This window comes from Chlamydotis macqueenii, chromosome 4, assembly GCF_036417535.1.
Source record: "Chlamydotis macqueenii isolate bChlMac1 chromosome 4, bChlMac1.mat, whole genome shotgun sequence".
NCBI classification, from domain to species: Eukaryota; Metazoa; Chordata; class Aves; order Otidiformes; family Otididae; genus Chlamydotis; species Chlamydotis macqueenii.
In genome coordinates, this window is record NC_141559.1 from 27,764,112 (window position 1) to 27,776,699 (window position 12,588).

Here is a 12,588-nt window from a genome sequence, read left to right on the forward strand (position 1 = left end):
CTATTATAACAATTGTTCAAATTCATAATCAAGAGAAAGGTAAACATTATTGTTCTAGTAGAGTAAAAAGGCATGTCATGACATGCTGAGTTCAGCTACCCCTGAGTTTGTATCAAGACTGTGAAGACCTGGTCTACTGCCTCAGTCCTGGTCTTTATTAGCATTAGGGGTAAATTCATCGCTTTGTGTGGAGCTTTCAAATTAGGTTAGAAAAGTCATCCAGCAGCAAGACACAACCAAGCACATCCTAGCCAGTAATTTGTTGAACTATCTATCTCAATCACTAGCGAGATACAGGGCTCTGCAGACACTTCAGTTCTTCGCTATGTATCCCCATTGACTTTAGGTAGATAATTTGAACCAATTAGTAAATTCTTTAAGATTTTCTATAGAAAATTCTGTGGCTATGAGAGACAGCATTACCCTGACAGATTTTGAAATGCAAGGAAACGGTCATTTATCTTGCTTGTGATATGAACTTTATTATCTTGTGGAAATTACTAAAATGTCCTTTCTACAAAGGAACTGTGAATGAGTGCTGCTATTGCAGGCCCATACCACAAATGTGTTCCATTCCCCTACAGACATAAGCAAAACTAAGCAACCACCCACCTCTGTTCCATAGCCAAATTTTTAGATAGTTTAGCAGCAACCTCATCTAACAGCAAGCAGGGAGAAAAAATTAATTACATAATCAAGCTGTGCTAGAGATGTAGTCAAGAGGTTAAATCCCACACTGTCATTCTCCTTTTAGAGGAACTTTGTGAGAGAAACAAAACCAATTTTGCTGTATTACTTACTGTAATGGGGTTTGTCTGAGTAGAGCAACGGAAGTGAGAACAGGACTGATGTGCGCAGTCTACTTCTCAGACTTCAGAGAAAATCCAACTATTTGAATGCAAAGGTATCCTGACAAAAGCTGGAAGCGCATACAGACTTGTATATAGTAGCAGCTTGCTACAATAGGCTGTGGATTTTAAAGTCTGAAAAATAAAAAAAGTCTAGACAGGCTTTTGCATTTCACGTAGTAATTTCTTCACCAAACCCAAGATCTGGGGCTTGGTGTTCAATATACCACATCTATAAGTGAAGACTCAGTAAGACACTTAGTAACATTATGGATTTTCCTCTATTATAAATTTTATATCATAATACAATGTTTATGGCTTGCTCATCCATTAAGGTAAGACCACCATGAAGCATTTAAATATTAAAGATTTTACCATGGTTCTATTACACACTTTGTCAAAGCAGGCATTTAACATACAATCACATCCTAATCTGCTATCTTTTGCTGCAGGGTAAGAGGTTTAGGTACCTAGAACTTAACTGTTACAAATGCAGGAGGAACAATCTACCTTAGTTCTACTGCTGCCGTGAGAGCCGTTACGTGAGAACTGCTTTCTGACATGCTTTCTGTTTCAGCACTGCGATGATCAGCTTTGGCAACAGCAGACTGCTCTGGGGCTTCCCACCTGCCTAACAATGGGTCAAACAAAGTGCTATTAAAGAACAGTTGAAATGTGGCTTAGTACAATTCTCTAAAATTGCAGCATGGATCAAATTTTTATTTCCAAACTGATGGGTATAGTCTTTAATTGGAGAATAAAGCACTTGAGAAGAGTTAATTAGAAGTCTAGCAGTTAGATAAGTAGCAATTATTTACCGGCATCTGAAATTAAGCCATAACACAGCAAAGTTCTGACTTGCCCAAATAATCATTCTGAATGGGTAACAAGCCAAGAATACAGCTCAGCTCTGCTCTCTTTCTCCCGTGAAAGTCCCTGCTACTAAAAGTAGCTGCTACAGTGCAAGTGAACCTGCAAGAAGCAAGTCTGTGTTTACTTACAAGAGCTCATGAATGATCAACACAGAGGCCTGAAGCAAAAGGCATAATGTTAGTGGCTGACCTGCTCAATAGTTCAGTTTATGTAGTCTGAAACTGCAGCACTCCACCTAGGATACTGCATGAGACTTTCCAGCTGTGTGGGGTTTGCCTGAGCTGGGCTGCTTTGCATGAGACTAACAAATTGTCTCCTCTGGCACTGCACAAGCCAGACCTTCACCTAGCAAAACATAACATTGCTGTGCTGCCTCCCCTCAGTTGTAAATTTAGGTATATTCACAAAGGATGAATTACGATCTTTTTTCCACCCACTTAAGTGTACTTAAATTTGTTCCCGAAAAGCCAAATAAAACACAGCTTCTCAGCGTAAAAAAAAAAACAACCAACAAAAAAAACCAACAGAAAGGTGCACTTCTGTCACTTGGAAATAGTGACAGTTTTATAATTGCATGTTCATACAAAAAAAGGCTTAATTGTAGAAAGTCATTTTATTGTTGAAATAAATGACTTATTTACAGAGATAGTTATTTTACAGTTTTACAAAGCAGACATTATTCTTCTCAGAATTAAGTATCAAAACAGTGACAGATCTAGCACTGTCTAAACGCAGTTTATTCAAAAAATAAATCTACAGCAATCATTAGACTGAGACATACCAATCACATAATAAAATGTTGCCCCTTGAAACTACAATGGTATAAAGACTTTTTATCAGTCATGATCTAGTGGACTAAGCATCTGCTATACTTCTTTCTTCTTGAGTATTAGTGGACCTACATTATCTCCTGTTAATTCATTGTGCTTGTTGTGGGAGCCATCACATACAGGAAACTGGAAGAAAACATACATGAGGAATTAGTATAACTCTGTACAGCAATTGCATGGTGAATTTTATACTTCTTCCTATGCCAAGAGCACTTTGATAATGTTGCTAGTTCTTCCTACTATGTCCAGTTTCAACATCAAACTCCTTGTCTCCTATCAGACACAGGTCACATGTTGCTAAGGGAAAAAAAAAGCACTGCTAACAGGTAACTAAGTTTGCGAGGTCCTAACAGAGCTGTTCTTAGACACAAAGTTAGGGACAAAGCCTTTTCCATCAAAGAACAGCAAGCAAAGAAGCCATCACAGCCACAAATGGTTTAAGGTTTATTGTGGAACTAGTAAAGTGGTTTTAATAGATTTTATCATTTGCAACCAGAAAGTACTGTTTTAAGGAAAGCTGAAATACTTTGCTGAAGTAGTCAGTCTGAAGGGAGAGTAATTGAGAGAGCTTCTTAAGCCAGGGCAGACTTTTTTTGTTATAACGGGAAAGCATTTGGTACAGAGAGGACAAAACTGGAGCACAGTCAGGACATTCAAAATAAATTGATGGTAGATGAAAAATATTCATGTATATCTAGTTCATTTAGGGGTTACAGACTATCCAAACCAGTCAACTACTGGCTGCTCTGGACCAGATGGGGATATGCTCTTCCTCACCAACACAGGTCCAGCCTTACTTTCATTCTAATATGCACAAGTTTCTAAGTACTGTTTTTACAAAATAAAGTAGTTATCTTATAATTAGTTGCAATATATTTCCAAATATTAAACAAGGCTTGCTTGATTTTAATCTGCTCACAAACGGTCACTTTGTAAGTGTTTCTAGAAAAACTCCACTATGTTTCTTACAAGTTTCTACAGTTTCTTTCTGCATGTAGACAGATTTACAGTGGAGAAAAATAAGAACTGTGGCATTCTCAAAAACCAGGAACATATTCTCCCTTCAGGGAAAAGGTCAACATGTTCACAACCAAAGCACTGAAAAATATGCAAGTTTCAATCTCTAATCCTACAGTAACATTAAGTGTCTTACCGTCTTAGAACGCCAACACCTGCAATAAGCCTTAGTGAGGCACAGATCTTCAATGTTTATTTCATTCACTACTTTTGGATTTTCCTTTTGGATCTTGAGGTTAATCAAGCTATCCTTCTGCTGTTTCTTCTTGGGGAGGAACGGACGAACAGCAAGGTAACCCAGCAAGGCCAACACACCCAGAAAAGGCAATAACCGCAGCCATTCTGAAACTAAAGACAGATGGAATTTAGACTGGCGCTTGACACCACTTCAACATGGTGCAGCATCAGCTACTCTCAAATGACTCCGGCTTAGAGCAGGGAATGGGGTTCCTCAGTCAGCAAGGCTCTGAGGGCAAACAAGACTCTGTGGGTAAGTTTTAAGAAGAAAAAAAAAGACCCAGATTAAAACCTAGGCTTTACTTTAGACAAGGTAAAAACTTGACTCCTAGAATTTCACCTGAAGTTTAATTTTAGCACTCTAGAAGATGACTCAATGGAAAAGAATAAATCCAAAAGAAATAAAAGGCGTACTGAAATAAGGATCCCTTAAATTACAGGGGTTCTGCTCACCTAAGGTAAACCAGCACTGCGTACTAGCAAACTGGGCATGATTACATGCAGCAAGTATATTCAGTGCCAGTATCTTAACATTCTGTACATGAAGAACTATTCACTACATTTTATAATTCAAATTTTAATTTATTTCAGATTTTTAGCTTCTTGAAGTTTTCCTCATGTTATTTGTTTTGAGGTTTTTTTTTTAGAAACTCTTGTAGAAATGATACAGATTATTAGATAAGCACTAGCAAAACCTTCACCAGTCTTTTTGATTTTTCAGAGCTCTGTTTGCTCAGGGATTCCCAACCAGTTTCTACAATACACAGAGAAAGAGAGACTCCTGAGATGGGATAAGTCAAGCCACAGAAAATTGCTTTTTACCAAGCTGAGGAACTTCTTTTAAGTACGAGATTCAAGTATCCTCTGCAGACTTAGCTGCCTTGCTACATCATTATAAATCTTCTAGACATACTGGTGAGAGACTTACTGGACTTTTAAAGAAATTCATCAGCACCTGGCATAAGATCTATATATATTAAAGGTGGATCCACTTTTCCAGCAAAACATGCCATGACAATACTCCAGTGTAATTTAAGTACCATACTGCAATAAAGGAAAGAGTGTTTTTCTAAATTTCTGGAGAGTACATTAAATCTAAACACTGATATAGAAATGGAAGAGAGTTTTAAAATATTTTAAAATGAGAAACAAAACAGCATAATGAGCTGGAGCACAAATAGCTGCACAAGACACTGTAATAAGTTCCTCTTTTAAATTATTTAGGATCAGAACATAGCAAAATTTTGTTCTACAGTTTGTTGTTTGAGATTAAGATGTAAAAGTAAGGAAGTGCAATAGAGCAGGCTAAAGATACTACATAGGTTATAGCTCTCAGAAATTACATTAGCCTTCTACATTATGCTTCATTTTATTTGTAATAATAAAGCACATGTTCATGCTAATATTTTTCCAGTTAAAACACAGTGGCTTTTTCTTAATAATTTGAATTTTCTGAAAGTACACCATGTAATGAAAATACTTTGTGGGACTAATTTTATGTTCTTGGAGCTTTCTATAGCCTTTGAAATGAAAACCACACTTATTGCATTTATCTGTGAATGTACCACAACTATATAAATGCCAAAGGCACTGCAAGAACTTTCAGTGGTCTTTCCACACCTGCCCTTGCAGTCGTCCCTATGCACAAAATTTGCTAAGAGTCACTGCAATGGACTAATCTCTGTTGCTCTTTTCTCAGTTCTTCCAACAAGCTGTAAACCCTAAATATTAAGGATTAACACGGAGATACTTAAAAATACCGAGTTTCCTAGACAGCAGTGCCTGTTTGTCTTTTCTATCATTACTGTTAAGTAACAGCAAGACAGAAATTTAAGCAATTTTATTCTCCCAGACAAGCTTGGTGAAAATACTCATTAAAAATCAAAATTGCCTGAATAATCCAGTAGAGACAGACATTCCATTCTGAACTACAACAGACAGCTTATTTCTACCAGATGCTAAATATTCAGTTCTCACAAATACCTTTCTCTCACTACCACCTGAAAGGACAGAGAATAGAATAATCCAACAGAAGCCATTAAGGTAAACATCTCAGAGACTGTCTCAAAGAAAGAGATAGTTAATCAGGCACCCTCTGACCTCACACTACACATGACCAAACCAATGCAACCACCATTTTAGAATGCGCTGGCATAGCTTCACTTACTCTTTGAATTAGCAGTACCAGAAAGGACTAATCAACACCCCAGAAACTTTTATGAGACAGTGGTAACTCTGGTGTTAGAACCTTGAAGCTAAAAAGTAAATTATATTAACTACAGACATGCAGTACAAACTAAGCCACGGTCCAGCCTTGTCACTCATATGGCAAATATGGTATCATGTGAATAATGTCAATTGAGATGCACTGTTCCAGAACACCCTGTCAACAGGAATCCAAATGCGCTTTCTGACCTTACATGTAAGACTGACTTGGAACTTACTTTAGAAAAGAGGAATATTTGGTCACTGAAAAAAAAATTCCAAATTGAGTATCTAATCTGACTGTTGGCAGAGAGGTGGATCTCTACAAAGCTACTCTGAACTCCAAGACAGAACAGACATTCCACCAGGTGCACCATAACCAGAAGCAGGGCACTTATTAAGTGTGTGATGAATATAAGTGGGCTAAGATTGACACACAAAAAGGAAATGTCTTGCATCAGAATTAAACGTTGTTAAAAGAGATCAGCAACTCAAGTGGCATCTCAATATAGCTTGAAGCTCTCCAACATGACATCAAAATTGGAACAGTAGTCATGTCTATCAGAGACTCATAACCAGTTGCGGTCATCTAAATGAAACAGGAACATGATGACTGTAACCTCTGAGAAAGGAAATTAGAAACAAACTGGAATAGGAAGTACAAGGATATTATTTATCATGGTTATTCTTTAATATTTGTATCATGCTAACTGCTGATAAAGAGTTTTGTCCTCACTAGCCAATGATTTCTTTACATATTTCTAATCTGGGAGTCTCTGGACAGTCCCAATTACACCAATGTGTACACTAATAATAAACTGACTTGTTATTGCTAAAAGACTGCCAGAAGCGCATACTTTTAGACTGAAAAAATCAATATGACCATGCTTCTAGGGCATGAGAGGCAAGATACTGTCACAAAGTAAAAAAGTCACAGATCTTTGGACTGGGTGGGCAGCAATGGGAGAAAAGCTTCACCCAAACTAAAGCAATGATATCTTCCTACAACGGTAAGCTGCTCTGTGTTTTTGAAGCCATTCATACCTTTCTGAAGCAGATGTAAGGCAATTCACAATACGCTTTATTTTCACAGCTGATATCTCAGAATTCAGCAATTACATTGATTCTGAAGATTCTTTATCAGTTCTGCTTCATGGGAAGAGGTAGTCTTTGGAGCCAGAAATGGAGAGCAGAGTATCGAAGAGGTTAGTCTTCAAACTTGACTTGTGTTTGACAGAGACCAATCCCAAAGATAAGTCCTGGAAATATCAGGAACATTGCTGAAACAGGAATGTCCAGAGAATTCCAAGAAGCTGAGGCCACAAACCATAGGCCACAGTTACATTTTCGAGGAGAGGCTGTCTTAACTTTTAGTCCAACAGTAATAAGTCAAAAAAAGTAAGAAACACATGCAGTGTGAACAGAAAGGGACTGGCCAGCCACAGAGAGTCAAATCAAAGCAAGTGGTCCCTGGTTGTCCTTCACCAACTACTCCTTTGATGTCTTTCATTTTGATTTATGTTTTAGCTAATTTCTGTGGAAATGACCCTATGCAGACCCAAAAGCAGCTTCTTGCAGTAACAGCTCAGCTGCAAGCCATTCATCAAAATGAAGATTGGAACTGTGATTGAATTTGCATGGAAAATTTCACCAGTTTAGGGAATATACAAATTACTTACTCAATTACATTCTCTTCAGAACTAATAAGAAGTTCTACCCTAACTATTTTCTGTGGTTTGCTTGGGCCTCTTAAGGGTGTTCTCATTGCTACACAAACTACATGCAGAGGACTCCACACACCACTTTAATATGTCTATAAGCTTATTCAGCACATATGGAGGTAGAGAGGTGACAGTTCTTTTAGTGACATAGCATACTTTAAACAAAAGCCAAAGCTTCGGTTAGCAAGCCACTCTGCAAACAAGAAATTAATTGTTCAAATGGGTTCTGAAGACTCTGCTATCGTGGTATCACCTGTCCTTCCCTCAGTACTGTAAAAGATGATCCACAAAACCGTTGTCTTATTGCCTGGCAGCCTGTTACATTAAAGTTCCTCTTAACAGGTATGCCAAGTGTAAGACAGCCCACACAGGACTGTGTCATGTCTATGCAAAGGAGACTAGCACCTAGATTCTTACATAAACCTTGAAATTCTCTTTTCTCGCTCTGACCACATGCTATTTTGAAGTGAATGTCTATGTTGTTTTAATAACATGTACCAGGATAAAAAGCAATGCCAGCATGAGACAACACTGTTAATTTCAGCAGGCAGGAGAAGGCAAGGGTAAAATGACAAGAAAGTGAAAGAGGCTTCTGAGCAGCAGCAGCATGACAATTCAGATATCTATTTTCAACCCCAAGGTCAAACATTCTTTCCTTCCTCCCTCATTGCTTTTACCTTCAGGAGTTTTGCACTGGACATCAACTCTTCCTATATTTAAGCCAGCACTTTTCCATTGTGATTTGGTGAGGTCATGACAGACAACAAGCGTCTCAATATTTTTAATCAGCACACTGTACAGTATCCTATACAAAACGATCCTCCTATCTTTTGGGTCTGCTTTTTCTACAACTGATGCACTACAGGAACTGAAGTTGCATCTGCCTGGAAGCTAATGCTTTACAGAAACAATAGAAGAGCTAACAAGCAAAGAACTGCACTGTTGCAAATTTGGGTTCTGGCCTGCTTTTGCAAACAAGGTCTATGCTAGTGAGCATTTTATAGTGCTAGTCCCTGACTAAGCTCAGTAGATGCCACCAAAGGACAAATATTAACACACTTGAAATGTTTTAAGATCAATATTATTTCTCACCTTCCAAAAAGAAGCAAAGAAATGCTTTTTTGAAAGAAGAAATCCATGTCTGGCAAGAAAGAAATCCATGTCTGGTGAGACATGGATTTGACAGACGGACCACTCGGTAGTCAAGGAATTGGCTGGATGGCCGCACTCAGAGTGGTGGTCAACAGCTCAATGTCCAAGGGGAGACTGGTGACAAGTGGCATTCCTCAGGGGTTGGTATTGGGCACAGCCCCATTTAACATCTTTGTCAGTGAAATGGACAGTGGGATAGAGTGAACCCTCAGCAAGTTCGACAACAACACCAAGCTGTGTGGTGCAGCCGATACGCGGGAGGGAAGGGATGTTATCCAGAGGGACCTTGACAGACCGGAGAGGTGGGCCCGTGAGAACCTCATGAAGTTCAATCCTCATGAAGTTCAATCAGGCCAAGCGCAAGGTCCTGCACATGGATCAGGGCAATCCCAGGCACAAATACAGGCTGGCCAGAGAATGGATTGCTAGCAGTTCTGAGGAGAAGGACTTAAGGGTACTGATGGACGAGAAGCTCAACATAAGCTGGAAATGGGTGCCTGCAGCCCAGAAAGCCAACCGTATCCTGGGCTGCATCAAAAGAAGCGTGGCCAGCAGGTCGAGGGAGGTGATTCTACCCCTCTGCTCTGCTCTCATGAGACCCCACCTGGAGTACTGAGTCCAGCTCTGGAGCCCCCAGCATAAGAAGGACATGGACCAGTGGGAGCAAGTCCAGAGGAGGGCCACGAAGATGATCAGAGGGCTGGAGCAGCTCTCCTACAGGCTGAGAGAGTTGGGGCTGCTCAGTCTGGAGAAGAGGAGGCTCCAGGAAGATCTTATAGCAGACTTCCAGTACCCTAAGGGGACTTATAAGAAAGACAGGGAGAAACTCCTTATCAGGGCCTGTTGTGACAGAATGAGGTTGCCCAGAGACGTGGTAGATGCTGCACCTCTGGAAACATTCAAGACCAGGCTGGACAGGGCTCTGAGCAGCTCAATCTGGTTGAAGATGTCCTTGCTCCTTGCAGGGGTGTTGGACTAGATGACCTTTAAAGGTCCCTTCCAACCCAAACTATTCTACGACTCTACGAAAAATATTTCACGTTTGATATGTCATTTGCCAAAGAATATGCTCCTCTGTAATTTCTAGTAGTAGTAAACATGAAAAAGAATATTAATTTAATCTTCTCTATTGTCTAATAGCCTTTCACTAACAGTAATTCAACAGATATAATCTTGTAAATTGCCGCTGCAAAATAACTTCCAGAATTGGGAATCCCTTCCTCTTAGAGATTTATGACTTTAGGACAGGATAGACTAAGACCACAACAACAATACAGAAGAGGTGGCACTTGCCAAAGCAATCCAGTTCTCTCAGATGAAACTTTAGACTGACAGCAGCTCTGAGTGCAGATAAGACAAGAGTCTTTAATGAGCAATAAGGTTTCAATGACTTTCAATAACTTTTAAGCACTAAGAGAGGATCATTTTTTAATTTACATGTCCAGAATGTAGCATCCTATGATTTCTTTTGAAAAGCCTCACCATATTGCACTTACTCTATGCCATAACTTTAAGCGCCTTTTACAGTTTTGCTGGTTTTTCCTCCATTTTCATTCATATCCACCTTCAGAGGAAGATATACAAGTATGACAGCAGATACTAGTCTAGTCTAGCTGACTGTTGAAAAAAACAAAATGAAAAAAGTGTCAAAATGTTGTCTCTACAGTTATGTGTTTTTAATTATACCTCTGAAACTACCAAAGCTCATGCAGCCCACTGGAGCAACAGTTAAGGACTCTGGGGCGCAGATAATCCTTTAAAGGTCCCTTCCAACCCTAACTAAACTATGATTCTAGAATTTCCCTTTTTAGAGTGTTTAGCACAAGACCAGTCAAGGAAATCACTAAGAACTAGAGGCAGTGGATTTTTTCAGGTACGCTCATTAAATTCTACCAGGTCTCAAAGCAAATTCTGACTCTGTTCCTTCTTTTACTTTTGTTTAATATTTTGGGGACAGACATTTCACACGTTTGGTCTCCATTTAAGGTTTCAATTGTTTCCTTGTTGCCTTCCCTCCAAATTCAAGGAAGTACCTTGTCAATGGGCTAAACAACATGACAGCAAATAAATTCTCCCCCACTGATAATTCTACCAAAAAAGAAAAAGTTCTGACCAGAGGTTTTCAGAATAAACTCTATTGCTACTACATAGTGTGAATAAATACAGAGACTGCACAAATAATCCTGTTGCAGAAATGTACGTTTGGACAAGTGAAACAAGAAGAGATTAATCTCAGGCATTACTAAGCTTAACAAATTTTAAGTACAATTTGTGGTTAAAAGAGCAATGACTTAAGTAGCAAACTGCCAAATGCTAGGAATACAAGAAGCTGCACTGTTCTGTAGCTTATTGTATCCCCTTCCTCCCAACTTTGCAGCAGCTGAATTTCCCTATGCGGTAAATTTTATTATTAGCATTTTAAGATGAAAGACTAGTTGCAGGGCAAGAAGAACAGTTCATTTAAGACGAGTTTCCTTGTCATGGGAAAGACAATGGAACTTTTAAGTTTACAAGCAGCATAAACATGGTGGAAAAAAAGCAGTCAAACCTGGTTTTAAATAAATTGTGCCTGTTCTACATTAAATAATTTTCCAGCACTATTAAAGTTATATAGCTTAGTGCTGCAAGATAAACATATACGGTTGTTTCTATGCTTTGAAGACTTGTTCCATTTACAGAGACTTTCTGTTACAGCATTCCTCTTATTTGTTATCACCAAACTAATCTTGTCATTTGACACTACTTGAGGTTCTGCCTGTATTATCTCAGCTGAGCCAGGGCTCAGATGGTTCCAGTTTGCAAAGCACTGAAGTGCACTGAACACCTAAGGAATTTGCTAGCATTTAGCTTGCTTGCTTTCTTGTTTGCTCTGTGATAGAGCTACGATTAATAAACAGGTATTTTCACTTATTAAAATACTTATTAAAATTATTAAATAAAAAAATCCAAGTTTGTGTATGTAGCAGGCTCCTAGAAACAGATCTATTTTTTTTTAATCAGTATAGATGCTCTCCTTAATTTTTTTCAGCAAATTAAAAAGCAGTGTTTAGCCTTCAGCTAAAAACCCATTTTCTTTATGTGTGCAGCCTCTGACTTGTTGGTACTTGCACAGAGAGGAATTTTAAGTACAGTGCAAACGAACTGGGGCCGAGGAGTCTGATACGCTTTACTCTATCACTACATTTTACTCTGACTGCTATTATCTACCTCACAGGGCATCTTAAACCTCTCGCTGGATAATTTTCCTGCTGAAACACTCTAACGGCGATTTAACGCTTGGGGTTCCCCCCTGCTGTAACAGGTAACTTCTTTAGCGCGGCCAGGAGAAACCAAGCGATGCCTGGAGCAAGGAGTGCAAGTGGCAGCTCGACACGGGACAGGCCCCGGGGGAGGCGCCGGATCCGGCCAGGCGGCAGTGCCCAGGCAGATTCCCGCCGCCCGCCCCGGCCTGGCCTGGCCTGGCCCCGCCGGGCCCCCCTGGTCCCCCAACCTACCTGTGAGGCGGATGAAGCCGCCAACGCTCTCGGGCAGCGGCAGGCGCTTGAGGTACGCGGGTAGCTGGACCTTGACGATGCGGGCCAGGCTTTCCAGCACCATGGCGGCGGCCGTTGAGAGAGGGGAGGAGAGCACTCCGGGGCCACCGACCGCCCCCGACGCGGCGACCCGCGCGCTGCTCCTGCCGCGCATGCGCCGCAGGGCGGGACG

At 40.0% G+C, this 12,588-nt stretch overlaps 1 protein-coding gene across 1 annotated transcript; it reads right to left on the reverse strand.

The window, feature by feature from the left end:
• Nucleotides 1-2,317: 2,317 nt before the first annotated feature.
• Nucleotides 2,318-12,569, reverse strand: CISD2 (CDGSH iron sulfur domain 2). Its single transcript, XM_086746192.1, has 3 exons — nt 12,378-12,569; nt 3,705-3,916; nt 2,318-2,677 (listed from the first exon to the last, which is right to left on the reverse strand). Exons 1-3 carry the CDS (start codon nt 12,478-12,480, stop codon nt 2,588-2,590), a joined length of 405 nt encoding a protein of 134 aa, XP_086602318.1. The 5' UTR covers nt 12,481-12,569; the 3' UTR covers nt 2,318-2,587.
• Nucleotides 12,570-12,588: the final 19 nt, after the last annotated feature.